A 12,316-nucleotide genomic window follows, 5' to 3' on the forward strand; every position below is an offset into this window, starting at 1 on the left:
TTATAGGATGAGCAAATTTGGTGTCTTTCTTCTTTATTTCATTCTTGTACATTCCTTTATATTAGCAGAAACTGTAATAGGATGCTCGTTACTTGGTTCAGGAGCTCAAGTTTCTTTTATGTAATAACTCCTCAAGCTAAGTTCTTTAGCTTTGTAATCCTTGTTTTTTAATAGGCCCCTTGTGATAAGTAAATTGATAGGGAATCGTTTTATTTTATTTTTATTTCAAATTATAAGTAGTTATTTATTACCTGAATGATTTATTATCATATCTACAATACCAATTATGGTAGAAATATTATAAAAGAAACATTTAGGGGGTGTTTGGTCCTTATACAAAGAGAAAAGGGAAGAAGGAGAGGGGGGGGGGGGGGGGGGGGGGGGGTAATGGAGGATATTAATCTCTTTAAATTATTGAGTTATTTCAATATTACAAAAAGAGTACTAAATTTTAAATTGTTAAAAAATAGTCACTAAATTATTGAATTGTTTTCTAAGGAGGTCACCGTCTTAAAAAAAGGCCATTAAATTTATCGTAAATTACAAAACGGGTACCATTTTGTTAAAAATGATATTAAATTATACACTAATTTGTAATTATGGCATGCCATGTATGGTAAAGCGCAAAAAATTTAATACGTTTTGCCTCGAGTGATATCCCGTGAAATAAATTAATAACTTAATGACCATTTTTTTAACGATTTGAAATTTAATACCCTTTTTGCAATATTAGAATAACTCAGTGACCTCAGAAGTTTAATATCCGGCAAATGAATAATTTCCATAGTTTGTGTTTGTTTTATTTAAAATTACTAGATAATGAGAATGACGATTACCCTTTTAATGGAAATCACCCATTCCCCCTGCACCCGCGTGAATGGACTTTTCATTTCATAGGAATTAAAATTTAACTAATGTTTTAATAATAAATAATAATATAAATTTATGATATTTCCTTTTCTCTTCCGTAATTTTCTTATGTTTTCTCACAAATTTGCATGCAGCTATTTATTTCAATAATATATAGAATATTATGACTTTTAAAAATTACGGAGAGTAAACTCAGACCAATTTGATTCAATAGAGTATGTTAAATTATAATTAAATATAATTTTTACAAATCAACTATAATTATTAAAATCAGTAAAATTAATAAATATTTGAATTTCTTTAAATCAAATAAAATTAAGACTATCTTATGAATAATTAAATTCAGAAATATTTTCTTTTTCGAAAAAGTATATTTTAAAAAGATATACAATTATGAACTAAATAAGAAATAAAATTAACAGTAGAGATATAATAATAAAAGGAGAAGAGGGAGCGAGAAACAAATAGACAAAGATTATTGATAAAATAATAATCATAAATTAAGTAATTTTTTTAATTCAGGTCAAATTAACTAAGTTCTTATAACTTAAAAAAAAAAATCAAAATTTTCATGTTTGATAAAATTTAGGGTTAATTTTTTTTAGTATCAAATTTTTGTTGGTTTTATTAGTTATAGCCAAACATTTTAAAATTATCAGGATTAACCCGTTTTGAGATATTCAGTACCTTTTCTAACCATTTAGGCTAATCATGTATGTAATACTTTAGGAAGAAATTCAAAAAAATGGCTACAAAAGGTTCTGAATATTCCAATATAGTCTAATCTTGACGATTTTGAAAGATTTGACTATAACTGAGAAAATTCGCAAAAGTTTGGTATTTAAAAAAGATTAGACGTAAAATTTATTACTATACTGCTCAATTAATTTGACTGGTTAAATTGGTCAAAGTATCTACATGTTATAACTAAATTTTAATTCAATAATGAACTTTTTTTATATAAAAGTCCATAACATTCTAAAAAATGAAACATAATTTTTCAATTTTGTACAAAATCATAACTTATTTATAATTATAATTAATTTATTTTTATTTTAGATTAACTATTTCTAATAATAAAAATAAAAATAATATTTACTGTTATTATTAAAAAATTAATAATAAAAATTTTAAAATCTAAATAAAAAGTATTTTCATGTATCTAATTATATTATTTTTTAAATGTGATTAGCTCAGTTTTGTAATTTTCTCATAAATAAATGTATATATGGTTAATAAAGGAGGGACCCGTTAGCCTTGATGCATGAACTTCAGTGAAGTCCATGTCTAAACACCGAGCGACGTCGTATCTGTATCTTTTGTTTGGACGATTTTGTCCTTCCGAAATTTCCTTTTCCTATATAAGACAAAGCATCTTTTTCATTACCCCTAATAAGGCCCCCCTTTTTCAGAATCAAAACTTTAGCCCCTACCTTTTTAGGTCCAATTAGGGTTTTTCTCATTTTTTTTAATTGAATTTCCATTACTCTGAAGCTCACAGCCTTCAGTTCTGAGCTACAATCAAGCCCATTAACTTCGCCATCTACCTCTATTTTCCGATTCTTTAATCGGAATCTGTTTTTACGGCCCGGTTCACTTCGGATCTGTTAATTGAGGTATATAATCCTAGATCTTTTAATTTTCTATAACTATTAATTTTCTTTTAGTGTTCTTTAATTTGATGTCAGAGTCTTGTTTTCTTTGATCATCTTTTTGTTATTATTTTTAATTCATTTTGTCGATTTTTAACTTGTGAAGATACTGTTCACTAGGATTATCAGGTTTCAATTAGTGTTTTTTTCATAGTTGAATCCTTGAAAGTTATTACGTAGTGTTGCAGTGAATGAACTTTTGTGTGAACTGCTAATTATGTCTTGGAGAAAATTAACGAAATGGAAATTATTTAGTTGTTTTCTAGGAGAAGTTCAGTGAGGGTTTTTCCTAAGAAGCAGCTGTTATAGAAACTTGACATGGATCTTAAACATATTTGTTCCTATGCTAATTTTAATAACAGTCACTATTCTTCATATGCATAGTAGACTGTGATCACATAAACCTTGTAGAAGTTGTAGTTTTCCTTTTCTTCGTAACTCGTACAAAATATTTCAGTCGTTTCGGTAAGTAATTAAAATTAAACACCTGGGAACCTCTTTCCTGAAACAACCCACAGATAAATTGATCTGGTAACTATGATTATAAAATTCGTAAATAAGTTATTATTTGTTACGAGCTTAATTTTTAAATGATTTATTGCATTAATTGTCATTAATGTATTGTAATTTTTTTGCATAAAGTTGGATTTTTTATTAAATTCAATTTTATAATTTTAAATTTTTATAACTACGTTTTTACTATTTCTACGTGTCTCCCACATTCCCGTTTATTATAATTTGAAAGAAGCCTGTTTGCGGAATCCGTTTCTGTTTTGGTTTCCGTGCACATAGATTATAGAAAGTGCTATTGCTGTGTCCTTGGAGACCATGTGGTCAAAGTCTAGAACAATATGCATTTAGCATAACACTATGAGAGTTTGTTGTACTATAAACTTTTTATTCAGCTATTATGCTTCTTTCAGTCTAATATTTCTGCATTTGGGTTATTAACAAAGGCTAACCCTACTCTTCTATGTACTTGTAGCACTTAGGCTGGTGTGCATAGTAGAAGACAAGGTGAAGGTTTTCTTTTGCGCTGCTGTTAAGATATCTATTTCATATCATTCCTTTGCTTAAGTTGTAAGTTGATCTTGCCTATTTTCCTACAGCAATTCATTTTTTGTTGTTACTATTAATGTCATGTTTAAATGGTGGATTTTGCGTTGTTTTTGTTTTTATCAATCTGCAATACAATTACCCTTAGAGATGTATGACATTTTCATTATATTATAACTGTTGCATTTCTCTTTTTCCTTGACAAGCTAGTATTCCATGGCTCTGAAATATTTATTCTTTTAAGAAAACCCTTTTACCCCTTTTTGTCTCAATTCAAAATTGTTTCATCATATTCATTGTGCTATCTTGTATTCATCGGCTTTAATGATGCACATTGATTTTCTGTTGTAGTATTATGACGTCCATGGATATAGACTCTCCTGCAACTCCTAGTATGGCCATTACTCCCGTATTTCCTACTAATAACAATGAAGAACCCATTTCTGAGGAGCAGCCAAACAAACGTAGGAGAAAGAAGTCAATTGTCTGGGATCATTTCACAATTGAAACTGTTGATGCTGGTTGTATGAGGGCATGCTGCAAACAGTGCAAAAAATCATTTGCTTATATAACTGGTAAAAAGTTAGCCGGGACCAGTCACCTCAAGCGACATATTGCTTTGGGAATCTGCCCAGTCAGCCGTCAGAACAACGAAGCATTGCAGCAATCCACACCAGGTGCAAAAACTGATCCTCCGAAAAGACGTTACCGTACAAGTCCAGTATTTGGAGGCATCCCCTTTGATCAGGACCGTTGCAACCAGGAGGTAGCTAAGATGATTATACAGCATGACTATCCATTGCATATTGTGGAACATCCTGCTTTCATTGATTTTGTCCGGTCGCTTCAGCCCCAGTACAACATGGTGAGTTTCAACACTATTCAAGGAGAATGTGTGTCAGTGTACCTGAGGGAAAAGCAAAGCCTTTCGAACCTAGTTAATGAGATTCCTGGACGAGTCAGCCTTACATTAGACTTGGGGACTTCAAACCTTAATATTGGCTATGCTTTTATAACAGGGCACTTCATTGACAATGACTGGAATATACAGCGCCGAGTCCTTAATGTTGTGATGTTACCATTTCCAGATTCTGATTATGCCTTGAACCAAGCTGTTGTATCTTGTCTATCTGATTGGCATTTGGAGAACAAGCTGTTTACCCTTACGGTTGATCAATCGTTTTCAAATGAAACCATGACAGGAAATCTTAGAGGCCTTTTGTCTACCAGGAATCCACATAAATTCAATGGTCAATTATTGAGAGGCAATTGCTATGCTCGTGTATTAAGTCGTCTTGCACAAGATGCACTTGGACCAATGGGGGATGTTGTCAAAAGAATTCGTGAAAGTGTGAAGTATGTGAAAACCTCAGAAACACATGATGAGAAGTTTGCTGAGCTGAGGCACCGACTTCAAGTCCCTAGCACAAAAGAACTCGTAATTGATGATCAAAGCAAGTGGAACACAACTTACCAAATGCTGGTGGCTGCCTGTGAATTAAAGGAAGTATTTGCTTGCTTGGATACCAGTGACCCTCTGTACAAGATAAACCCATCAATGGATGATTGGAAGCATGTGGAAATTCTCTGTACATACTTGAAGATATTGTATGATGCAGCTACTATTTTAACAGGCCCAACATATCCACCTGCTAATGCATTTTACCATGAAGTATCCAAAGTCCAGTTAGAGCTGACACATGCAGCCGCGAGTCAGGACCCTTTTGTCAGCAATTTGACCAGACCTTTGAGAGAGAAGTTTGATCAATATTGGAAAGAATGCTTCCTTGTTTTGGCAATTGCCGTAGTCATGGATCCCAGGTTTAAAATGAAGCTTGTCGAGTTCAGTTTCCGTAGGATCTTTGGTGAGGAGAATGCTGGTGTGTGGATCAAGATGGTTGATGATGGGATTCATGAACTGTTTCTTGAATATCTTCCTCCAAGTCTATCTGTACCAACATCGTATATGGACACGCGGCATGAAAGCATCTCTCATGCAGAGATGTTTCAAGAAATTCCACCTGAAGCAGTAGCTTCCCAGGAAGCACGCTTTGAAGAACCGCCCCTTCAAGTAGTTCACCCTGCTCATGTAGCTCCTGAAGAAGGTAAACCTGAAGGGGCAACTTTTGAAGAACTACAGCATGAAGAAGTGACTCCTCAAGTACAACCTAAAGAAGAACCTCTATATGATATATCTCCTCAAGTGCTGCACCATGAAGTTGTCCAACAAGAGATGCACATTCAGGAGGTACAAGAAAAAGTTTATGTTTTTTTAATCTTTTGAATTTTTTGGGTAGAAACAGAGTTTCATGAGTTATCACTGCAGGTGGATATGGGTACTCATGAAGTGCCCGTGCAATATATGGCAACTGAGGAAGCGTCCATGCAATATATGCAGAATGAAGAAGTGCCTGTGCAAGAGATGCAAACTGAAGAAGTGCATGTGCAACAGATGCAAACTGAAGAAGTACATGTGCAACAGATGCAAACTGAAGTACATGTGCAAGAGACGCAAGCTGAGGAAGTGCCGGTGCAAGAGACGCAAACTGAAGAAATGCATGTGCGAGAGATGCAAACTGAAGAAGTGCATGTGCGGGATATGCAAACTGAGGAAGTGCCCGTGCGAGAGATGCAAACTGAGGAAGTGCCCGTGCGAGAGATGCATACTGAGGAAGTGCCCGTGCGAGAGATGCAAACTGAGGAAGTGCCCGTGCGAGAGATGCAAACTGAGGAAGTGCCCGTGCGAGAGATGCAAACTGAGGAAGTGCCCGTGCGAGATATGCAAACTGAGGAAGTGCCCGTGCGAGAGATGCAAACGGAGGAAATGCCCGTGCAAGAGATGCAAACGGAGGAAGTGCCCGTGCAAGAGATGCAAACGGAGGAAGTGCCCGTGCAAGAGATGCAAACTGAGGAAGTGCCCGTGCAAGAGATGCAAATTGAGGAAGTGCCCGTGCAAGAGATGCCCTCTCAAGAAGCGTCAGTGCAAGAGATGCAAACTGACGAAGTGCCCGTGCAAAAGATACCCTCTCAAGAAGCGTCAGTGCAAGAGATGGAATCTCAAGAAGTACCAAAGAAACAAGAGACAGATAAAGAAGTATCAGCAAAAGGTATACTAACTAGAGCAGAATCTGCTCATGAGATGCAGACTCAAGAAGAATCTTCTCATGGGATGCCCTCTCAAGAAGCCTCAGTGCAAGAGATGGAATCTCAAGAAGTACCAAAGCAACAAGACACAGATAAAGAAGTATCAGCAAAAGATATACCAACTAGAGCAGAATCTGCTCATGAGATGCAAACTCAAGAAGAATCTTCTCATGAGATGCAAACTCAAGAAGTTCAGATTCAAGAAATTAATGCTAAAGAAGAACCCACTCAAGAGATGCATGCTCAAGAAGTACCAACTGAAGAAATTCTCTCTAATGGACAGGATGAACAGATGCACTTGGAAGGAAGACAAAATGGAGAGAGGCATCCTCAGGGGGAACTGGGTGAAGAAATTGACCCTCAAGAACATGTTGAAGAGATTGACCCTCAAGAACATGGTGAAGAGATTGACCCTCAAGAACAGAGTGAAGAGATTGACCCTCAAGAACAGAGTGAAGAGATTGACCCTCAAAAACAGAGTGAAGAGATTGACCCTCAAGAGAGCGAAGAGATTGACCCTCAAGAGAGCGAAGAGATTGACCCTCAAGAACAGAGTGAAGAGATCGACCCACAAGAACAGAGTGAAGAGATCTATCCACAAGAACAGAGTAAAGAGATCGACTCTCAACAACACACTGATGAGATGCACCTACAAGAAGAGCAGATTGAAGTGATGCACCCACTAGAAGGGCCTACTGAAGAGATGCACCCACAAGAAGAGCAGACTGAAGAGATGCAACCACAAGAAGAGCAGACCGGAGAGATGCAACCACAAGAAGAGCAGACCGGAGAGATGCAACCACAAGAAGAGCAGACGGAAGAGATGCACCCACAAGAAGAGCAGACTGAAGAAATGCACCCACAAGAAGAGCAGACCGAAGAGATGCACCCACAAGGAGAGCAGCCCGAAGAGATGCACCCGCGAGAAGAGCAGCCCGAAGAGATGCACCCACGAGAAAAGCAGACAGGAGAGATGCACCCGCAAGAAGGGCAGACTGGAGAGATGCACCCGCAAGAAGGGCAGACTGGAGAGATGCACCCGCAAGAAGGGCAGACTGGAGAGATGCGCCCGCAAGAAGGGCAGACTGGAGAGATGCATCCTCAAGAAGGGCAGACTGGAGAGATGCACCCTCAAGAAGAGCGGACTGAAGAAATACAGCCTCAGGAGATGCACCCTCAAGAAGAGCAGACTGAAGAGATGCAGCCTCGGGAGATGCACCTTTGTGGACAGAGTCATGATATGCACAATGCGGAAGCGCTGATCCTGGAAATGCACCCTTCTGAAACGCATAACCAGGTGATGCACCAGCCTGAAGAAGAGAACCAGATGATGCACCACCCTGAAACAGAGAACCTGGTGCATCACCCTGAAATTGAGAGCCAGGTGATGCACCCCCCTGATGCAGAGAACCAGGTGATGCACCACCCTGAAGAAGAGAACCGGATGATACACCACCCTGAAACAGAGAACCAGGTGATGCACCCCCCTGAAGAAGAGAACCAAGTGATGCAGACCCTTGAAGCAGAAAACCAGGTGATGCACGCCCCTGAAGCAGAAAACCAGGTGAGGCACGCTCCTGAAGCAGAAAACCAGGCGAGGCATCATCCAGAACCTGAGAACCTGATGATGGACCCTTCTGAAGCACAGACCCAAGAGATGCAACCTCCAGAAGCACAGGCCCAAGAGATGCAACCTCTAGAAGCACAGAATCAACACATTCACTCTCAAGAAGCAGAAACTCCTGAGCTGCAACCTCAAGAAGCACAATCTAATGATATGCGCTTTCAAGAAGTACAGATCTATGAGGCAAACCATCAAGATGTTTCAAGTCAAGGCTTGCACCCTGAACAAGTGCAGTTCCATGAGGCACGCCATCATGAAATGTCTGGCCAAGAGATGCATTCTCAAGGATTACAGACTCGAGAAATGCACTATCAGTCATTCTCTGAAGAGATGCAGGATCATGATGTACACACGCAAGATCTACCTCTGCTTACTATTGGAGATGGACTTTCAGATTTTGAGGTATACATATCTGAGATTGCAAATAGCCAGCATCTTAAATCTGAACTGGATCAGTATCTAGATGAGACGCTTTTGCCTCGGGTGCAAGATTTTGATGTACTGGGTTGGTGGAAGCTAAACAAGCTCAAGTACCCAATTCTGTCCAAGATGGCTGCTGATATTTTGTCAATACCGGTATCTACTGTTGCTCCAGAATCCGTGTTTGACACTAAAAATAAGAAGATAGATAATTACTGGAGTTCATTGCGACCCGTGACACTTGAAGCCCTTGTTTGTGCTAAGGATTGGCTCCAAGGCGCATCCTCAGGATCATCATTGGAGGTATCTAATGCACTTGTGAAAATGGACTTTTAGCAATTTAGGATTTTAATTTTAATTTATCCTGTTGCATAGATAATTAGATTCAGTTTACTGTTTTTGTATCTCCTTTTTCGATTCAGCTCTTTTATTGACATGCTTTTGGTCATGATTTTTCTTAATATTGCAGTAATTGATGCTAATATTTGATTTAGGAATGAATCATAAGATGGACGCTTTTTGTATGTGATATATAATGGCTAGTCATGCTTTGTAAGTTTCAGAAATGAAGGCATCCTTTTGCAGAATGTACTGATAATATCATCTTGTGAAAGTATGGAGGTTGTCTTTTCGTTTCATGCTGATTGAAAAGTTGGGGCCTTCTCATTTCATGTTGATTGAAAAGTCAGGGTCCTGCAACTGTGTGCATTGGTTCAACCAAACCGAATTGATTTTTTTTTTAAAAATCGAATGAAACTGAATTTTAAAGGAATGGAACTTTTTAAATCAAACTGAACTAGTCGGTTTGGTAGTTTTTTTTGGTTTAGTTCGGTGTGTAGAAATACCTAACTGAACTTTTTTATATAAATTTATATTTAAGACTGAAATGAACTATTCTTTTTCTCTTTTCATAATATCAAATTGAACCAAACCAAATTGTTCATTTCTGCATACCTTTAATTCTGATATTATAAGAAATTAACTTTCATGGACCTGTCAAAAATAATAATTCCCTTCATAACAGCAAATATCAAGAGTGAAAAATTTGAACAATATCGTTCGGAATGATTTAAACGACAGCAACATCTACTGGTGTTTCCATTTGGTAAAAGAATCCTACTTCTGTTTCACTTTGTTCCTCATAAGCCTCAAGAAAACCGTTAGTATCTTTCAACACATTTCCAGTTTGCTTCATCTGATTGATAAGCATTTGTAAGAGCAAATAAATCTCCTCTTTCTGAGGATGTCTTTTATCTTTCACCATGAAAACATGCCAATTTCCCAGTATCTCAATCCAGCTGCAACCAGGCTGTTTGACAACTCCCCGATGCTTCATCAATCTTCTTACGCTTACGACATCCTTCCGTCTGCCCAGTTCAGCATACATATTTGAGAGGAGGACGTATGGTCCTGAATTTGTGGGGTCAATGTTCAAGAGCTTCTCTGCTACATACTCCCCTAAGTTAATGTTGTTATGAACTTTACAAGCGCCAAGCAATGACCCCCAAACGACAGCATCAGGCTGCATGGGCATTGTTTCTATCAAGCTTTTGGCCTCATCGAGGCAACCGGCACGTCCCAATAGATCAACCATGCATGTATAATGGTCCTTCGATGGTTCCAAACCATATTTCTCTGTCATCGAGAAAAAGTAATGACGACCCTCTTGCACAAGACCTGCATGACTACATGCACATAAAGCGCCTATCATGGTTATATGGTCCGGTTTTTCTCCAGATGCCAACATTTTACTGAAGAACCCAAGGGCCTCCGCCCCATAACCATTTTGTGCGTACCCTACTATCATGGCATTCCATGAGACAATATCTCTTTCCGCTATGTTTTCAAAAACTTGACGCCCTGCCTCAACTGATCCACATTTAAGGTACATGTCTATAAGTGCATTCCCAACAAAAACATCAGATTCTTCACTAATTAGAAACTGAAATCCATGTTTCAGAACATGGGCGTGTGCCTGTCTGCCAAGTTGCAGATCAGCAAGATTTGCACAGGCATTCAATAGGTTCCCGAAGGTGTAATGAGTTGGGAAGATACCTTCTATCTTTAGCATGCGGTAGAGTCCGAGTGCCTCTTCATTCTCTCCATTTTGTGTGTACCCTGCAATAAGGGCGTTCCAAGAGACTACATTTTTCTCCATCATCTTTGTAAACAACAATCTTGCAGCCTTAACACTTGCAGCCTTTGCATAACCACTCACCATTGAGGTTTCAGACACAACATTCCTAATTTGCATCCTATCAAAAACACATCTAGCTTCATTAGTTCTGCCACATTTTGCATACATATCAACCAACGCATTGCTTAAAATAAGATCATTCCTAAGTCTGTCACGTTTAACAACACAAGCATGAATTTCTAAACCTGGTTTAACAGCTGCCAAGCTAGCACAAGCGCTGACTACACTAGCCAAAGTAACCTCATCCGGTTCAAACCCACTTTCCATCATCCGCACAAAAATATCCAAAGCTTCCCTGGCTGGACCATTTTGTTCATAACATGTAATCAAGCTATTCCAAGAAACAATGTTCCTATCCATCATACTATCAAAAACCCTTTGAGCATAATCCACAAACCCACATTTAGCATATGTATCAACAAGAGCCGAGCCCATATAAACATCCAATAAAAACTGCGACTTCAACATCAACCCATGAATTTGGGTGCCCATTCTCAAGTCCTTTAACCCTGAACAAGCACTAAGACCACTACCAAAAGTATATTCATTAAGCACAAAACCTTCCTTATGCATACGAACAAAATAAAACAAAGCATCTTCCAACCGATCATGCTGTGCAAACCCGGCAATAATCGAATTCCACGAGATTTGATCAGGCTCAGGCATAGAAGCAAATAGTCTCGCACCCTCATCAAGGAAACCCCATTTCACAAAAATGCTAATAACGGCATTCCAACTGAAAATGTTTCTCTCAGGCATTTTATCGAACACTTTACCCGCATCATCCAAACTTCCATTTTTCCCATAAACATCAATGAGTCTGTTCTGGATAAAAACTTCACAGGCGAACTGGGTTTTGATAATGCGAGCGTGTATACGACGTGTGTCCTGTAAAGACTTGGATTTGAGACATGAATCCAAGAGTTTGGCAAAGGGCGAGGAATCAATAAAAGAAAGATCACCAATGATTTTTCTAACGAAACCATGACTACTCATTCATTATACTTGGGGTTGAACTATAAATTCTGTGTTTTTTTTTTGTAGTTGTGGAATTGGCGAATTGCTAGTTGGGTTTTTAAATTTCCTGTCTCCCGCGCTAATTTTCTAGGTCGTTTTTATTGTTGGTTTAAAAACAAAAGTAGAATTTCATACTGCGCAAAGATCAATTTGGTCCTCAAATTTATGAGTCGATGTCAAATAATCTATTTTCGGTCATTTTAATAAGTTAAGAACAACATTTTTTATTTTTAGATTCATTTTGGATAATTATTTTTATCCTTAGGTCAATTAAGAACAACGTTGAATTATTTCGGTTTTTAAGCTTGTTCATATTATATAATTTTATTTCTTATT

At 37.8% G+C, this 12,316-nt stretch overlaps 2 protein-coding genes across 5 annotated transcripts; one reads left to right on the forward strand and one right to left on the reverse strand.

Moving 5' to 3' along the window:
• The first annotated feature begins 2,277 nt into the window (after positions 1-2,277).
• LOC126682947 (uncharacterized) lies at positions 2,278-9,259 on the forward strand. 4 transcript variants are annotated; one of them, XM_050378726.2, is made up of 4 exons: positions 2,278-2,486; positions 2,778-3,602; positions 3,930-5,826; positions 5,905-9,259. In XM_050378726.2, the coding sequence occupies exons 3-4, from the start codon at positions 3,934-3,936 to the stop codon at positions 9,100-9,102; spliced, it is 5,091 nt and encodes a 1,696-aa protein (XP_050234683.1). In that variant the 5' UTR covers positions 2,278-2,486; positions 2,778-3,602; positions 3,930-3,933; the 3' UTR covers positions 9,103-9,259. The 4 variants fall into 4 exon arrangements, with proteins under 4 accessions (XP_050234683.1, XP_050234682.1, XP_055961921.1 ...); XM_050378725.2 differs by having other exon boundaries at positions 3,508-3,602; XM_056105946.1 differs by lacking the exon at positions 2,278-2,486 and adding an exon at positions 2,555-2,651 and having other exon boundaries at positions 3,508-3,602.
• Positions 9,260-9,784: 525 nt separating this feature from the next.
• LOC126679848 (pentatricopeptide repeat-containing protein At2g13600) lies at positions 9,785-12,160 on the reverse strand. The gene has a single exon (XM_050374855.2). The coding sequence runs from the start codon at positions 11,957-11,959 to the stop codon at positions 9,836-9,838; it is 2,124 nt and encodes a 707-aa protein (XP_050230812.1). The 5' UTR covers positions 11,960-12,160; the 3' UTR covers positions 9,785-9,835.
• Positions 12,161-12,316: the final 156 nt, after the last annotated feature.

Source organism: Mercurialis annua, linkage group LG5 (assembly GCF_937616625.2).
Source record: "Mercurialis annua linkage group LG5, ddMerAnnu1.2, whole genome shotgun sequence".
Lineage (NCBI taxonomy): Eukaryota > Viridiplantae > Streptophyta > Magnoliopsida > Malpighiales > Euphorbiaceae > Mercurialis > Mercurialis annua.